Source organism: Salvelinus namaycush, chromosome 11 (assembly GCF_016432855.1).
Source record: "Salvelinus namaycush isolate Seneca chromosome 11, SaNama_1.0, whole genome shotgun sequence".
Taxonomy (NCBI): domain Eukaryota; kingdom Metazoa; phylum Chordata; class Actinopteri; order Salmoniformes; family Salmonidae; genus Salvelinus; species Salvelinus namaycush.
Genome location: NC_052317.1, coordinates 14,268,099 through 14,287,372, shown reverse-complemented (window position 1 = coordinate 14,287,372; position 19,274 = coordinate 14,268,099). Strand labels below are relative to the sequence as shown.

The following is a 19,274-nucleotide window of genomic DNA, read 5'->3' as shown; positions in this document are numbered from 1 at the left end:
GTCATTATAACTACATGGGATTTGACTGAAGAGTGTCTCGAGAATCGCTATACATTTAAAAAAAAAAATGGGATAGGCGGACCACTCTCATAGCCAGGTTTAATGTGTAAACAAGCATGTTCTCTTTTTCCATCCTACCCTATACCTTTTGTACATGTGTGATGTAGCTCTGTTGCTCTCCTGTCTAAAACAGTTCATAGACGGTCTATAAGAGGCTATAAGTTAAGGGGTTTTTGCTACCTGCTCCAGGAGGGCAGGTGGTATGGCATGTTTAGAAGTGTTTAGATTGTAACTGGTTATAAGCGCTCGTAGAGGGGTCATTACCTGCTCCGGTGCACATGCTCCAGGAGGGCAGGCGGTAGCGCGTGGTGAAGCTGTAGAAAACACTAACGTCCTGGGGAATCAAGAACTCCACAAACTTGGCATCCTTGAAGATGCCCCGTTTACAGTTGAGGATGGAGGCGGCCTGGTCTGAGATGTAGACGATATTTCCCGTGATCAGAGATACAGCTACAGCAAAGATGTCCTGGAGGGACACAGAGGCACATGTGAGAAACTGGCATATACAGTACACGGACAGCTGCAAGCGTGGATTACTCATACGTTATTACATCACTGGGATATCTGATCTGTTGTTGGTCAGACACCATGTCAAATCGGGACGGATGGCATGGATGTGGTAGGCATTAAGTCGTGGCTGTTATAGTGTTAACTAAGCATTACTGTTGGGTACCATTTATTTTTGAGGATGTATTCAAGGAAATGTTTTTTTGTGTGTATTCAGAAGTAATACTGTACTACTAAGGAATTTACATTGTTTTTGAGGGTGTACTCTGAGGTGATGCTGTCTATCTCCTCGATGGTGTAAGAGGACACGTCCAGGCCTGATGGCTGACTGTCATTGGTCATCAGCAGCTGGTAGTACTCCTCATTGGCTAAAGCACAACAACACAAACACACATTGGTTTCCTTGTTGGACTTTTAAGACACATTCCTAATACAATCAACTATAATGTAATGATGCTAAATTCCTAATATGTTCAGGACTACCACCCAGAAGGATGTGCGGTTTGGTTGTCTCTTACCTTCCACCTGTTTCACGCAGCGCAGTGCGTATTTCAGGGTGTTTAGGGAGCTGGACTTGTTGCCTTTGTTCCTCTTGTCAGCAGGCAGGAGATGTCTGAGCTGCTTGGCGGTCCTGAGCAGCTCCTTCTGGGTCTTGGCCTTAGCGGACTCCTCACTACTGCAGCCGCTGGTGGAGGGGTTGTCCTGCACAGAACTCAGCAGGCTGAAGGCATTGGAACTACTGGGAGGAGAGGGGCTGTGGGAGTTAGAGTGACAAGCAGGAGAGAGATTATTAATAACATGCAATAACACATTTCTATTAGAGAATTGTTTCACACCACTAGAATTACATTGTTACAAGCCGAAGCTACACTGTAACAAGTCTTATACCGAGCTGCTAGCGGTATACTTTTGAAAAACAATAAAGGGACTGAAGGTAGGCTTGTTATTGTTGATGTTTCAGCTACAATGTCTTTTTCTAGAAAGGTAGCCTTGACTGAGGTTAACAAGAAAAGGTCTACTTTCAATCATATTGTTTTTGTTTTCGAACGACACTGCAGCCATTCATTAAAATGCTATTCCTCTTGAACAACAGGTGAATTGCGTTCATTGCAGGCTAAAAGTTTCTCTTTCACAATATCCGATTGAAATACATCCATTGAACACTGGAATGAGATTTCAAAACAAAGTCCTTGAGTTTTGCATGAAAAAAATGGGTTAATTTTTTTGCACAGCTGCGACAATGGCTTGGAGTTCTCTACTCTTTTTGGGTTCAGGAGAGTGCAATGCTACAATGGTACATGGACACCAGAGCACTTTCGTAGGAATCTGTAATTGATTTGATTAGGGTGGGGACGACTAGACTCAAATCCAGGTACATTCATGTTTTCCTAGCAACGGCTTCGCTTGTGCTGTTTGAAATGGATGACTTTTCTGATCATTATAACTACATGGGATTTGACTGAAGAGTGTCTGGAGAAGCGCTAAACATTTAAAATGGGATAGGCGGACCACTCTTATAGCCAGGTTTAATGTGTAAACAAGCATGTTCTCTTTTCCCATCCTATGCCTTTTGTGCACTTTTATAGAGATCGTTAATGATTGTAAGAATAGGCCTCCTCACTGTTAAAGTGGAGCCCACAGGAACATACTGTATTGTCACAGAGGTGGGAGGCGGACGGGAAGGAGGAAGCGGGGGACAACTTCACCATATATGGCAGATAAGAACTGAGACGTCTCAGCAAAGAATGACCTTGATAACTGTTTGCTTTCATCGCCAATTTTACATAATCAAGATGTGCTCCAGTGTCTTCCTCTGCAAAGAGTGTTCAAGGTGATTTCAGCCCAGTTGCTGAGGAACAAGGAGAGAAAGGGGGGGGGGGGGGGGGGGGGGGGCAGAGTGTCATCAGGATGAAGTGCTGCCATTCAGGGTCCTAATTGGAGCCACTCCATTGGCAGCTTCTTTAGTTTCTTACTGGGGTCCATCATTACTTTCTATGGGCTTTTCACTGCTCTCTGTGAGGGCCTCACTTCACTATGCGGGCGATCATTGTTGACTGTCTGTGGAGCAGGCTAGGTTTAGGGTTAGCCCTAAAGACATCACAGGAAAAGAGGTGAGAGGTGGGTGAGACAGGGCGCCGCTGTGCATCACATACATTGTCTAGGGCATGTCAACTCTCTGAGGCCGGGACAAGTGGAGGTTTAGAGTAGGGATGTGTGCCAGCAAGTGTCAACAGAGAGGAAGAAAGAGGGATGGGTCTCTAGAGATTCAGAATGTGCTGCTAGTGACTGAGTCATATTGATGCCAACTTACCATACGTCCTAAGGAGAGAACGGGGACACACAACAACCGAGGACACATGGTTTTGGACACGCATCCCCATGTAGCCTTGGACTTCAAAATATGTGGGATATGTGATAGCGTACGTTGTCGGATCAACTAACATGGTCGACTATATTCTGCTGGGCTGCCATCGATTTAGGAAATAGGACCTACGACTGGACTGGTAAAATTTAGTAATGGTAAAATGTAGGAATGGTAAAACGTTAGAATGGTAAAAAGGTACCCATAAAGAAACGTGATCTACTCTAACCCCACCCACAAACCACTTAAACCCCCCACTGACCTCTTGTTACTCCCAGACGACTCCAAGAGGGCGGAGTCCTTGCTGTTGCCGTTGGAGCTACCTGTCGACTCGTTGCCATGACTCTCGTTGCCGTGGCTCTCGTTTCCATGGCTTCTGTGGCTCTCGTTGCCGTGTGACTCGGTCTCGCTCCCGCTGGATCCACTGCTCTTCATCTCCACGTCATTGTGGCGGGAACGTGAGCGGACGTTCTTACGCCCGATGCTGTCACTGCCCTCTGAGGCAAGACCCAGGTCTGGACCACCCTGGCCGTAGCTGCTCATACGATGGAGCTGGGCCATGGAGCTGCACGAGAAGGCCCCCCTGGGCATGGAGCTGCACCCCTGGTCTGAAACCTCTGACATTAGGGAGGTGTGGTGTGTTGAGGGTTTGAAACCAGAGATACGCTGGGTAGAGAATGGAAGAAGCCAAACTCAATCACACCATCATCTGCAAGACGCTGAAGAGAATGGATGGATTAGAGGCCGAGAGTTTTTTTGTAAATGAAGAGAGGAAAAAGAGGGTCAGTTACACAACAATAAAACCCTTTAGGAAAACCTTGTAAAATTAAATAAATCCCAGGAACAAAAATATTACTAGATACAGTAGAATTCCCTTTGAAGCTATCAGACAAAAAACACAGACCAGACCCCCCAAAAGGTGACACTTGCCCCTGTCTGCTGCCCTTCACACAAAAGGTCTAGATAGACATCAAAGCTGTAGCCCATGACCTCTGAAATCCACCCAGGTGAGGACCAGGCCAGCGGATGGTCCATCAAAGGGAATCCACCCGACAGTGCTCCCTACTGGGATCGCCTCCTGCCCTTTCTCCCCTCTCTGGGGGACTAAGTCCCCTTCAATGGTTGAAGCTTTAACTTGTCTAGACAGTGCTAGAGTCAGGCCAGCTCAGTGTACAGTGCATTCGGAAAGTATTCAGACCCCTTGACTTTTTCCACATTTTGTTACGTTATAGCCTTATTCTAAAGTGGATAAAATATTTCCCCCCCCCCCCTCAATCTACACACAATACCCCATAATGAAACAGCGAAAACAGGTTTTTGAATTGTTGGCAAATTTATTTAAAATAAAAAAACAGTTACCTTATTTACATAAGTATTCAGACTCTTTGCTTGGAGACACTAAAATGAGCTCAGGTGCATCCTGTTTACATGGATCATTCTTGAGATATTTCTACAACTTGATTGGAGTCCACCTGTGGTAAATTCTGTTGATTGGACTTCATTTTTTTTTTTTTTACTAGGCAAGTCAGTTAAGAACAAATTCTTATTTTCAATGACGACCTAGGAACAGTGGGTTAACTGCCTTGTTCATGGGCAGAATGACAGATTTGTACCTTGTCAGCTCGGGGACTTGATCTTGCAACCTTTCGGTTACTAGTCCAATGCTCTAACCACGAGGCTACGCTGCTGCCCCAGACATGATTTGGAAAGGCACACACCTGTCTATGTAAGGTCTCACAGTTGACAGTGCATGTCAAAGCAAAAACCAAGCCATGAGGTCGAAGGAATTGTCCATAGAGCTCCGAGACAGGATTGTGTCGAGGTACAGATCTGGGGAAGGGTACCAAAAAATGTCTGCAGCGTTGAAGGTTACCAAGAACACAGTAGCCTCCATCATCCTTAAATGGAAGAAGTTTGGAACCACCAAGACTCTTTCTAGAAATGGCTGCCCGGACAAACTGAGCAATCGGGGGAGAAGGGGGCAGGGAGGTGACAAAGAACCCACTGGTCACTCCGTCAGTGCTTCAGATTTCATCTGTGGAGATGGGAGAACCTTCCAGAAGGACAACCAGCTCTTTAGTACTCCACTAATCAGGCCTTTATGGTAGAGTGGCCAGATGGAAGCCACTCCTCAGTAAAAGGCACAAGATTCTCAGACCATGAGAAACTAGATTCTTTGGTTTGATGAAACCAAGATTCTTTGGCCTCTTTGGCCTGAATGTCAAGCATTACGTCTGGAGAAAACCTGGCACCATCCCTACGGTGAAGCATGGTGGTGGCAGCATCATGCTGTGGGGATGTTTTTCAGTGGCAGGGACTGGGAGACTAGTCAGGATCGAGGCAAAGATGAACGGAGCAAAGTACAGAGAGATCCTTGATGAAAACCTGCTCAAGAGCACTCAGGACCTCAGACTAGGGCGAAGGTTCATCTTCCAACAGGACAACGACCCTAAGCACAGCCAAGACAACGTAGGAGTGGCTTCGGGATAAGTCTCTGAATGTCCTTGATTGGCCCAGCCAGAGTCCGGACCTGAACACGATCTAAAATCTCTGGAGAGACTGAGAGACCTGAAAATAGCTGTGCAGCGACACTCCCCATCCAACCTGACAGAGCTTGAGAGGATCTGCAGAGAAGAATGGGACAAACTCCCCAAATACAGCCTTGAGGCTGTAATTGCTGCCAAAGGTGCTTTAACAAAGTGCTGAGTAAAGGGTCTGAATACTTATATAAATGCAATATTTAATTTTTATACATCTAAATCAGCAAACTATTAGAAAGAACCGTCATGGACTGGATGTTGAGAGTGACTGTCCTGTATAACCTGAGCAACTACAAAAATCAGGGCCCTACTATTTAGTATGTTCCTTGTGTATTCAGTTTCTCTTGTATACTTCTTATTTTGTATCAATTGCATTTCTTTCCCCGTTAAGGAACCTGTTAGAGACATCAAGGGCACCATGCAGTAAACCTAAAAGAGCTAACTGGCCTATCATCTCATCTTGTTACACCACCTGACCTGGTCCTTGGCTGTTGGCATGGCCCGTGATTGAAAAGTACCTATTCGCTGCACTAAAGTCCACATATCTTCCCACACCACACTTCCCTAGCTGTAATTGACCTGGCAGAGAGCCAAAATAACCTAGTGACCCAGAGAGAGACTGGCATGAATTCACTATGGACCATCTGTCTGTTATTGCAGAGACAGGCTCAAACAGGTAGTAGGCGAAGCGGCTGCTCCTGCTCTGTGGAGAAATGGGCACGTTGCCAGCCAGGAGTCTGAGATGTCAAGTAATTTAATGACTGACTTTAACCGGCTATTAGTTATGTAACAGAAAGCATTACACAGCAGCTAGTCAGGACTCATTATCTGACTTGTAAGTTTGTCATAGGGCTAATTTGAATACTCAAATACACCTCAGCATAACTTTATGGTATTGGATTATAAATCAATGAAACATACTGGATTCAATTCCTCGGTGCTGGGAACAGGACAAGTGCTGTCGTCATCATAGGACAATTGTTATAGAACAAGGTTGTATGTTTACTGAGCTACCCAACACTCAGACCCATTTTCTTCACAATATCTATTACTGTGTCATCTCACAGCCTTTAGCATCTTTCTTAGCTATTTCCCTTCTCTAAAAAACCTCAACTCTGTCCTGCGCCTTGGGTGTGGGACATTGTGTCGAGTGACAACATTATCAAGTGGAACTATGGGTTTCCGGTGTTCTCCTCAATGACATCCTAGTGATAACGGTCCTTCCCTCAGGCCCTCTTTGCAAGGCTAACAGTGACATGGGATTCTGCTATCTACACTGAACAAAAGTATAAAACAATGTTGTTCGCAGGTGGCCATCGAAGGTGAGCATTTTCCCACTGAAGTCGGTTATGTCGCCAAAATGCAGTCAGGTCAAGATCCTGGTGAAGACGACGAGCACACAGATGAGCTTCCCTGAGACGGTTTCTATCAGTTTGTGCAGAAATTCTTCGGTTGTGCAAACCCACAGTTGCATCAGCTGTCCGGGTGGCTGGTCTCAGACGATCCCGCAGGATGTGGAGGTCCTGGGCTGGCGTGGTTACACTTGGTCTGTGGTTGGACGTACTGCCAAATTCTCTAAAACAACTTTGGAGGCGGCTTATGGTAGAGAAATGAACATTAAATGCTCTGGCAACAGCTCTGGTGGACATTCCTGTAGTCAGCATGCTAAATGCACACTCCCTAAAAAATTGAGACATCTGTGGCATGGTGTTATATGACAAAACTGCACATTTTAAAGAGGCCTTTTACTCTCCCCAGCACAAGGTGCATCTGTGTAATGATCATAATGTTTAATCAGCGTCTTGATATGACACACCTGTCAGGTGGATGGATTATCTTGGCAAATGATAAATGCTCACTAACAGGGATGTAAACAATTGTGTGCACAAAATATGAGAGAAATAAGCTTTTTGTGCGTGTGGAAAATCTCTGGGATCTTTTATTTCATCTCATGAAACATGGGACCAACATTTTACATGTTGTGTTAATATTTTTGTTCAGTATATTTAAGCAGCAGTGTTATAATGCTACGCTAGTAGTACCTGCTAAATGTACATAAGGAGTTACAAAATCTTAGGATCTGCTTATGGTTAAATGGTTAAAGGGAAACTCAGCATGGGGAAGACTAGGACAGACTGACTGGAGGGAGAGTAATTATACACTGAGTCGGTGTAATATTACACTGTATTGTAACACTGGACATCATAAAAAGATATACTGGAGTCGTGTCTATGGTGTTACCGGACTACACTAGTACAGAAAGGAGGAGGGCTTGCAGTCTTGAGGGAATGGCTAGCTTGGCTACTTACGACCACTAGACAACTACAACAACTGTAGTCTTCCAATACAGCAACCAGTAAACAAGTGGTGATGAGTGAAATAATAGAAAGTGGTTTAGAAGATCAATCACGTTTACTGGGCAGCTTGTTATTATGTAATTGTGTTTGGACTTTAGCATGTAGATGTAACATCACCTCTACCTTGGTCTTGTGATGCTGCTTCAGAAAATCTTGTATTTCAAGACAAGATCCATTTATTTTACTAGAGTAACAGTGCAATATCCCTGTTATAAGGTATTAATTAACAAATGTACTTATACAATCATTTCCACTGGTCCACTCCCTAATTTGAATATTCATGGAAACAGAATACAACACTGGTAAGTATTATAACCATGTAGTAACAAAGAAATTATACTTATGCAATGTTAAGTGTTGTCACTGAATATTCAAGTTAGAATGCTCTTCTTGGAGAACAATCGTGTAGAATACTAAGTATTGTGAAGCAGACGTAGGCAAAACTAGCAGGAGGGACTCACCGTGCACATGTGTGACTTAAAATAGTGGCCTAATGTGGGTTTACTGCATGCCTTTCACATACATTTTTTAAAATGTATTTTACTAGGCAAGTCAGTTAAGAACAAATTCTTATTTTCAATGACGGCCTAGGAACAGTGGGTTAACTGCCTTGTTCAGGAGCAGAAGAACAGATTTTTACCTTGTCAGCTCGGGGATTTGATCTTGCAACCTTTTGGTTACTAGTCCAATGCTCTAACCACTAGTCTACCTAGAGATTAGATTATGTATACATCATATTATAACTAATACAAAATAAACAGGTGAGCTGAGGGCTACAGTGACATTTCCAAATGTACACACAGCAGCATTGAGCACTACATGACTAAATTAGATGAAGGTATTTGGTAACAGTCCATATTAGGACCAGGCCAGATATACAGCAGTAGGCTAATAGCTAGGGCCAGGAGTTTTTTTTTCTGACCACATGACTTGACCATGCAAGAACTACTCAGGGCCCTCGATCTTCATAGGGCCACAGAGTTTTTCCCCTGGTCATGTCCCATTGGAAAACTCCTGGCCGAAGCATGCGTTTTAAAAGATGCCGCCACAAAACTGCACAGCACAAAGTGAAAGAAGCTCTACCCAGCTCATCTCTCGCTCTGAGAACTAGCGATGGTTTTCAGGTTACATGCGGTTTATTCTAACGCAACCTGTGGTTAATGAAGAGTTAACAGGAGCAAGTGACCTGTCATTGTATATAAATGGATGATGCCTCTCTTTACATATGCATTGTTTATCAGATTGAAGATAGGAGTGTCATGTCATGCCTGATGCAGCTTGATTATGAAATAATGTAGTTTGAGTATTTGACAGACAGAATGGCAAAAACAAAAAGAAAAGTTTATTTTCACAACAGCTCATTCAATCATTGTTTCATGCCTGCAGCTGAATAATTACATTCATTGTTATTACTATAACAATAACAGTGTATTAACAACCTGGCACAAGGGCAAGTGATGCTCCATTTTTCAACAAGTCATTACAATACATTGAAACACAACAATGGATCTTTGAGGACTACCATAGCCCACTGCTACATAGCCTACTGCACATGACCATACGGATGGCAAAGTCTTCATGGCAATAGTAAATAAAGCAAGGCAAATCAACTTAACCTAAGCATCACTAGAGAAAGGCATAACAGCCCTGTTATAAGATGACTATTGGAGGAAACACCAGTTCCACGTGCTGGGCTTTTTTTATGTAACGAATGTGTTATAAAACAGCACAGCAAGGCACCCAGCCGCTGTCTGACTTGATACAATGAAAACAGCCGCTTGATCAGTTCATCCTCTTTTTCTAAAAACGTTTCAATGACAGTGAACACCGCCACAGACGCACTCCCCTTTCAATGCACTAAGCAGTTTGACAGATCTCAGACACATCATTGTTTCTATGTCTATGGCACAGGCAGGAATAGGATAAGAATATAGCTTTTGTCAAAATTGACTTTTCGTAGCAGGTTATGACAACTTACGCAAGGATAATTAACGTAGCATGTTAGGAAAGGGGTTTGCATAAATTCAACTTTTGACGTCAATTGGACAAGCTGTCATCAATCTAGACATGGCCGCATAGGATCGTTAAACAAACACTGCTGTCATGTGGGCTGGGCTGACCGAATCTACTGACCTATTATGACCCGCACACTGACACAGTTATGCAATGCAACTTTCAGACTCATTTTAAACCACTTCAAAGCTCTGTAAAACCCACCAAACCATGTTATAATAAAGATGTATAAACGCTCCCACCACAGAGTTTCGAAGATTTAGGATTTTGCTATACAGTGGAAAATCAAGATCTAGCCAAGTCACATTATAGTGAATATGATCCAACGCGTTATACAGCATCGTTCCATAACGCACCCACAAACACCAAACTATGTAGGAGTCAACAAAACCATGACAAATTCACCAACCTTTCAGTTAAAGTAGATCCTTGTCTATTTTCTTGGATTCCAAAGACTTATGTTGGTTGTCAAACGGAATAGTTGTATCTTGCTGGAGCAGTGCAATATGCCAGCAGGCTTTTGTTTAACACACTGCATTAGTCTCCGACTAATTCGTTTTCTTATAGAGCTCTTTGCAGTAACTTAATTTTGAGCTCCGCCCTTAGCACCAGTTATCCCCACCCTATACCATGAGTTCCTTGACTTAGATAATTGTGTTTCCATGGCAAGAATACGGAAACGGCCCAAGACCCGCGACCATTGGTAAAAAACGACGGCAGTCTCTTTAAATAAGGACGTCATCGCCACAACCAGCGTAACACGGAGTGGTCGAATCACTACAAAAGACTAGAAAATGAATGGAGCGGCGTCAGTGGTTGGTTCACAGAGGCTCAAGCGGCTGGCTGTTATCTAAACGGTTATACAAGTGTGTGTATTGTCAATGTGGGTGAATTACTTAACCATATCCTTGCATGGTGATACGCATCGTTGTTTTCCAGCATTAGACGTGTGTTTGGCAGTATGAACTATCCCGTTTGTTAGAAAATTATACATTTTCATAAACATTATTAGACAATGCTGTGTTTTAGACAATAAGTTGCAATTATGCACGACTGTTAATGCGTAATAATACGCTATTTTATCCTATTTCAGCATAGGGTAAAAAACAAGATACAAACATTATACGAAAGCATGTTGGAATTTCAAATACATCTCCTTCATGTCTTTTTTAGGCTGTTGATGTAAGGTTCTGTATTTATTTTCTTAGTGAACCTTGTGTTCTGTTTCGCTGTGTTCTTGAATGTAGCCCTGCCTTTAATTTTTGTTCATTGATTTCACCTGTGTTAGTTACTCACCTGGTCTCATCATCACCTTATTTAGTTCAGTTCATTCTGTTTGTGCCTTTGTGCCTTTAGTTTTGACTCTACTAAGCCTTTTCCCAGCTCGTTTGTGAGAACCAGTTGTAGCCTTCAGTCCTAGTTTTGATTCACCTGCCTGTTTGCCTACCTGTGTATGACCATTGTCTGCCTGTGACCACGAATCCTGCCTTCTGCGAAGGCGAAACAAACACAAACACCAATCTACACCTTTCTCTCCCTGAGTATGCATTACACTTGAAACAGTGAACATTTATCCAGACACAGAGCAAGCAAAACGTTCCTAGAAAGTTGTTGGTCCGTTTATCATGCGATGATGAAAATTGTCTCTGGAATATGAGCCTACTACTGTTGCATAAACTGGAGACAATCATGCTCTTTGTCAGTAAGAAGTACCGTGTTCGCCATTATAAATTAATATTTTCCTGTGGGCATTTGTCAGCACAAGCTTATGGGAAAACATAGTAGACTTGGCATTGATTAAGGAGCAGGTGTTGTGTACATAACGCAGTGTGTTTCAATCTCATCCTTATGTAAAAGCCTGCCATCCAGGGAGGCTAGTTTCTGCAGTGCAACCCTGAGCCAGCAGATGCCAGGATTAGAGGGAGGCATGGATCACAATGAGCTGTTTACACACTGTGGTTCTACAAGTCGAGCCATCAGGATAGCATGACCATTTCCATTGCATAATTTGTTTAGCAATGTGAAGATAAGAAGCTCAAGGAATATGGAATATGGCGTATTCTATAGAATATAGATCACGAAAGACGTCACATTTCCTGCATTCATTCCTCCCTCTACTACGGCAGGTCAGTAACTCAATCTCCCTGCACTGACATGATGCAAGAAAGACAGGGGAGAGAGTGAGTCGGCACTTGGCAGCTCCTGTCATGCGCCTAGTTAGTCAGTCATCAGTTTGACCGAGAGGAAAGTCGAGGTAAACTAAACGATTGCAATGGAAATATTCCACAATGCTCACGTGATTTGGAAAAATAATTGCTATTAGAACATGTATTAAGTGCATTTCCCTCTCATCTCCCCTCAACACTTATTCTCCTCTATCTACCCTTCCTCCCACTCATCGGGGCTCAAATTAAAACGTCCCTCAGCATCTCGTCTGTCTCCATACTTCTCACCAATATTCTAGCAGGTCACTTGGATGTTATTGACACTACAGATTGACCAGTGTTAAAACATGCAGAGCCACAATCACAGGTTGTCTCTCAATCTGCTTTAGACGAGACATGGGAATCAGAAATCATCAAGCTCTTTAAAGGTCCAATGCAGCCGTTTTTATCTCAATATCAAATCATTTCGGGGCAACCATTAAGCACCTTACTGTGATTGTTTTCAATAAAAAAAGTAAAAGAAAAAAATGCTTCTTAGCAAAGAGCAATTTCTCAAACAAGAATGTTGCTAGGACTGTCTGGGAGTGGTCTGAGTGGGGAGGGGAAAACTGAAAACTAGCTGTTATTGGCAGAGGTTTGGAACTCTTCTTAATGGTCTATTGTACCGCCTGGGGATGTCACAAGGCAGGCCAAAACTCCATCCCACCAACACAGGCTGAATTTTAAGGCCATTTTTTCAAACAGCTCTTACACTAAAAGGACATTATCATGATTTTATCAATTTCACAGTATTATTCCAACCTCATAGTGTGGAAATATATAGAAAACACAGAAATGTTTTGTTTTTGATTGCACTGAGTGAGAGCAGCGCAACATGCATAAAAGTCTCAAGTCAAGTTTGTCATATACACAATATAAATCAAAACAAAATGTTATTGGTCACATACACGTGGTTAGCAGATGTTAATGCGAGTGTAGCGAAATGCTTGTGCTTCTAGTTCTAGTGCAGTAATATCTAACACGTAATCTAACAATTTCCAAACAACTACCTAATACACACAAATCTAAAGGGGTGAATGAGAATATGTATATAAGTATATGGATGAGCGATGGCTGAGCGGCATAGGCAAGGTGCAATAGATGGTATAAAATACAGTATATACATATGATATGAGTAGTGTAAGATATGTAAACATTATTAAAGTGGCATTATTTAAAGTGGCATTGTTTAAAGTGACTAGTGATCCATTATTAAAGTGTCCAGGGATTGGGTCTCAATGTAGGCAACAGCCTCTCTGAGTTAGTGATTGCTGTTTAGCAGTCTGATGGCCTTGATAGAAGCTGTTTTTCAGTCTATCGGTCCCTGCTTTGATGGACCTGTACTGACTTCGCCTTCTGGATGGTAGCGGGGTGAACAGGTAGTGGCTCGGGTGGTTGTTGTCCTTGATGATCTTTTTGGCCTTCCTGTGACATCAGGTGCTGTATGTGTCATGGAGGGCAGGTAGTTTGCCCGCAGTGATTCTTTGTGCAGACCGCACCACCCTCTGGAGAGCCTTGCGGTTGAGGGCGGTGCAGTTGCCGTACCAGGCTGTGATACAGCCTGACAGGATGCTCTCGATTGTGCATCTGTAAAAGTTTGTCAGGGTTTTGGGAGACAAGCCAAATTTCTTCAGCCTCCTGAGGTTGAAGAGGCGCTGATGCGCCTTCTTCACCACGCTGTCTGTGTGGGTGGACCATTTCAGTTTGTCTACGCCGAGGAACTTAAAACTTTCCACTTTCTCCACTGCTGTCCCCTTCGATGTGGATAGAGGGGTGCTCCCGGTGCGTCCTTTATTTAAAGAGGGAGATCAAGCTGATCCTAAATGTTATAGGCCTATTTCTATTTTGCCCTGTTTATCAAAAGTGTTGGAAAAACTTGTCAATAATCAACTGCCTGGATTTCTTGATGTCTATAGTATTCTCTCTTGTATGCAATCTGGTTTCCGCTCAGGTTATGGATGTGTCAACCTTAAAGGTCCTCAATGATGTCACCATTACCCTTGAATCTAAGCAATGTTGTGCTGCTATTTTTATTGACTTGGCCAAAGCTTTTGATACGGTAGACCATTCCATTCTTGTGGGCCGGCTCAGGAGTATTGGTGTCTCTGAGGGGTCTTTGGCCTGGTTTGCTAACTACCTCTCTCAAACAGTGCAGTACTTGTAACAGAATGTGTCAGAACATCTGCTGTCTCAGCCACTGCCTGTCACCAAGGGAGTGCCACAAGCCTCGATCCTAAGCCCCACAGTCTTCTCAATTTACATCAACAACATAGCTCAGGCAGTAGGAAGCTCTCTCATTCATTCATATGCAGATGATACAGTCTTATACTCAGCTGGCACCTCCCCAGATTTTGTGTTAAACGCTCCACAACAAAGCTTTCTTGGTGTCCAACAAACTTTCTCTGCCCTTAACCGTGTTCTGAACACCTCCAAAGCAAAGGTCATGTGGTTTTGTAGGAAGAATGCCCCTCTCCCCACAGGTGTGATTACTACCTCTGAGGGTTTAGAGCTTGAGGTAGTCACCTCATACAAGTACTTGGGTGTATGTCTAGGCGGTACATTGTCCTTCTCTCAGCACATATCAAAGCTGCAGGCTGAAGATACATCTAGACTTGGTTTCCTCTATCGTAATCGCTCCTCTTTCACCCCAGCTGCCAAACTAACCCTGATTAGGATGACCATCCTACCCATGCTAGATTACGGAGACGTAATTCCTAGATCAGCAGGTAAGGGTGCTCTCGAGCGGCTAGATGTTCTTTACCATTCGGCCATCAGATTTGCCACCAATGCTCCTTATAGGACACATCACTGCACTCTATACTCCTCTGTAAACTGGTCATCTGTATACCCGTCACAAGACCCACTGGTTGATGCTTTTTTATAAAACCCTCTTAGGCCTCACTCCCCCCTATCTGAGATATCTACTGCAGCACTCATCCTCCACATACAACACCCGTTCTGCCAGTCACATTCTGTTAAAGGTCCCCAAAGCACACACATACCTGGGTTGCTCGTCTTTTCAGTTCGCTGCAGCTAGCGACTGGAACGAGCTGCAACAAACACTCAAACTGGACCGTTTTATCTCATTCCCTTCATTCAAAGACTCAATCATGGACACTCTTACTGACAGTTGTGGCTGTTTTGTGTGATGTATTGTTGTCTCTACCTTCTTGCCCTTTGTGCTGTTGTCTGTGCCCAATAATGTTTGTACCATGTTTTGTGCTGCTGCCATGTTGTGTTGCTACCATGCTGTGTTGTCATGTGTTGCTGCCATGCTATGTTGTTGTCTTAGGTCTCTCTTTATGTAGTGTTGTGTTGTCTCTCTTGTTGTGGTGTGTGTTTTGTCCTATATTTTAAAACATTTTAATCCGAGCCCCAGTCCCCGCAGGATGCCTTATGCCTTTTGATAGGCCGTCATTGTAAATAAGAATTTGTTCTTAACTGACATGCCTAGTTAAATAAAGGTTAAGTATATATATTTTTTTTTTTAAATACAAATGTGTAATAACTTAGTAACTACTATAGTCATTAAGGGCCCTACTATGAACCCAATGAATATAGTATAATAAACATTTATACATCTAATTTTTTGACAAATAGAAACAAGTACTTAATTTTGAAATAGAACATGTTAGTAACTCAACTACAACACTAATGCTGTTGATACAGTTTGGTCATTACGATAAATCATTGTCAACTCATTGTAAATTAACGCAATTATTAACAGAATGATACGATTTAAATGTTGTCTTCTTCATCCAAAACATGCCAGAGAAAATGTATAGGTTTCAGAGAATGATTTATTTCAGCTTTTCTTTCTTTCATCACATTCCCAGTGGGTCAGAAGTTGACATACACTCAATTAGTATTTGGTAGCATTGCCTTTAAATTGTTTAACTTGGGTCAATTGTTTTGGGTAGCCTTCCACAAGCTTCTCACGATAAGTTGGTTGAATTTTGGCCCATTCCTCCTGACAGAGCTGGTGTAACTGAGTCAGGTTTATAGGCCTCCTTGCTCGCACACACTTTTTCAGTTCTGCCCACAAATTGTCTATAGGATTGAGGTCAGGGCTTTGTGATGGCCACTCCAATACCTTCACTTTGTTGTCCTTAAGCCATTTTGCCACAACTTTCGAAGTATGCTTGGGGTCATTGTCCATTTGGAAGACCCATTTGCGACCAAGCTTTAACTTCCTGACTGATGTCTTGAGATGTTGCTTCAATTTATCCACATAATTTCCCCTCTTCATAATGCCATCTATTTTGTGAAGTGCACCAGTCCCTCCTGCAGCAAGCACCCCCACAACATGATGCTGCCACCCCCGTGCTTCACGGTTGGGATGGTGTTCTTCGGTTTGCAAGCATCCCCCTTTTTCCTCCAAAGATAACAATGGCCACCATGGCCAAACAGTTCTATTTTTGTTTCATCAGACCAGAGGACATTTCTCCAAAAAGTACAATCTTTGTCCCCATGTGCATTTGCAAACCGTAGTCTGGCTTTTTTATGGCGGTTTTGAAGCAGTGGCTTCTTCCTTGCTGAGCGGCCTTTCAGGTTATGTCGATATACGACTCGTTTTACTGTGGATATAGATACTTTTGTACCTGTTTCCTCCAGCATCTTCACAAGGTCATTTGCTGTTGTTCTGGGATTGATTTGCACTTTTCGCACCAAAGTACGTTCATCTCTAGGAGACAGAACGCGTCTCCTTCCTGAGCGGTATGATGGCTGCGTGGTCCCATGGTGTTTATACTTGTGTACTATTGTTTGTACAGATGAACGTGGTCCCTTCAAGTGTTTGGAAATTGCTCCCAAAGATGAACCAGACTTGTGGAGGTCTACAATTTTTTTTTCTGAGGTCTTGGCTGATTTCTTTTGATTTTACCATGATGTCAAGCAAAGAGGCACTGAATTTGAAGGTATGCCTTGAAATACATCCACAGGTACACCTCCAATTGACTCAAATTATGTCAATTAGCCTATCAGAAGCTTCTAAAGCCATGACATAATTTTCTGGAATTTTACAAGCTGTTTAAAGGCACGGTCAACTTAGTGTATGTAAACTTCTGACCCACTGGAATTGTGTTACAGTGAATTATAAGTGAAATAATCTGTAAACAATTGTTGGAAAAATTACTTGTGTCATGCACAAAGTAGATGTCCTAACCGACTTGCCAAAACTACAGTTTGTTAACAAGAAATTTGTGGAGTGGTTGAAAAATGAGTTTTAATGACTCCAACCTAAGTGCATGTAAACTTCCAACTTCAACTGTATATACATATATGGTCATTTTTTAGATATACAGGGTAAAGTTTACAATTTCATAATGAGGACAGCATTCACGTTTGCTAGCGAAGCAGCACTGTGTTGTTGAAATGGAAGGAGAAACTCACTCCATAAAAAATTGTAAACGGTCAAAAGCATTCCATTTTGAGACGGGTCAAATTCTAAATTGTGCTATGTATTCATTGGCATGGCACATTTTTTTAATGATAAATATTGGTACATTACTAGTTTAAACACTTTTAATTTTGAAAAATCACAAGTGGGTGATGGTGATTTCAGAAGAAAAGTGTTAGGAGAAAAAAAGCATACATTCCCCACATAATCTGATAGTGAAGTGGTAGCTGACCACTAGTCTCCCTTATGGCTCAGCTTACCTGACTACATAACACCATCCACACACACACACACGCATGCATGCACGCACACACTAAAACTTAGCGTCCCTGTATCGTATCAGAGCCCATGTATTTAGATAAGTTTCGAATCGTATTGAAAGACAAAAATTCACATCCCTATATTTCAGCGATATCTAAGGCTGCAGATGGGATAGAGTTTGGAGTATGGCCACAAACACATGTTCACCAAATCAACAGAATAACAACAGCTGGACTAGCCAGTCTTAACCGGTAGCCTATCACTGGCGGTTGCTATGCGTCAGTCCCATCCATGCAGTCAAATGTGAGAGAAGCCCAGTCTGAGGTCAAGAGCATACATCCACACATGCACAGAGCGAGAGAGACACGTCACTGGCTTCCAAAATGGGTCTCACTTGTCTTTTTCTTGAAAGGTTAACCATTACGTTTGACCTCATTGAAACGGTTGGACCAAAGTTACTAGTGGACAATTACAACTACGAGCTAATCTCTTTCCAAATAGAACATTCTGGAAGTGTTTGGAACGTGGGAGTTTTGGGAAAGATCCCAGATCTACACGGAAGCAGCTTCGAATCGGCACATTCGCTGAAGTCCTAGTGACTCTCCAACCCAACTTGCACCAGTCTCCCCAACAAAAGTTGTTGGTACCCGGATGCTGCTGTCTCTATCTCTGTATGTAGGGCAGTGTGATGATGATGAAGTGGTCATTATTGTCTCCCTTGTGTGTGTCTGTGGAAGTGTGAGAATGACTTAGGTCTCATGCTCTGGCTCAGAAGCTTTATGGTGACCCCTCTCTCTGTGCAGCAGAAGACAGTCAGAAGTGTATCTATGTATAAATAAGTAACAAATTGAATATACCCATGATCATTTGCAGCAGTTGACACCGTATTAGGAGTGAACCCAGGGAGCAGCTTGATCAAATCTGCGGAACACATATGCACCTTGGTCTAGGAAGACTGCTATTTCCTATAATAACTATACTCTTCAAATGAAAGTACTTCAAAATAAAGCAGGGACCAAGCATGACTCAACCGTTAATTCTCTCACACTCAGACCTCCAACAATCTTACATCACAACCCCATAATATACACTGGTCTGTTTCGGTTGCCGTTTTAGGCGGGACACTCCTTTCTCATCCCTCAAACTTGACCATTTTCTTAGTTACAGAGGGTTGCTATACGTCACATTTCAAGCGCCATAGTCTTCTTCCATTGTTACATCACATGCGGGGTGTTTTGCAGCCGCAGACAGACATTAGCCAATCCCACAACACTTCGGAATTCTAGGATGGAATGTTTGCCGCCTGTTGGGAGACTTCTGTTGTAAAGTTGCTTCTCTGCCCACTCCCTACTCTCCTTTCTCTTATATCATAATGTGGGAAGAAAGCTAATGTTTGGGTAACGATGGACAGTTCTAGTAGGTTTGTTTTAAGATGGAAATAGACAGTCTCCCTCCGTGAACTGTCATAAAGTGATACTGAACTTAACAGTTTGTTTTAAGTCTGAGTAAAATTGTATTTTTAGACAGACTCCAACAATGAATACACAATTCCCAACCTTATTTATGCCTGTA

The 19,274-nt window shown here is 42.8% G+C and overlaps 1 protein-coding gene across 1 annotated transcript in view; it reads right to left on the bottom strand.

Annotated features, from left to right (window-relative positions):
* LOC120056300 (period circadian protein homolog 2-like) overlaps positions 1 to 19,274 on the bottom strand; it is a 48,955-nt gene that overhangs the window by 9,937 nt on the left and 19,744 nt on the right. Inside the window, exons 6-9 of the mRNA XM_039004541.1 lie at positions 3,192 to 3,595; positions 1,086 to 1,336; positions 814 to 935; positions 325 to 526 (exon numbers count right to left, since the gene is read on the bottom strand). Of these exons, the coding sequence (XP_038860469.1) occupies positions 325 to 526; positions 814 to 935; positions 1,086 to 1,336; positions 3,192 to 3,595 (979 nt within the window). The remainder of the gene's footprint in view (positions 1 to 324; positions 527 to 813; positions 936 to 1,085; positions 1,337 to 3,191; positions 3,596 to 19,274) is intronic.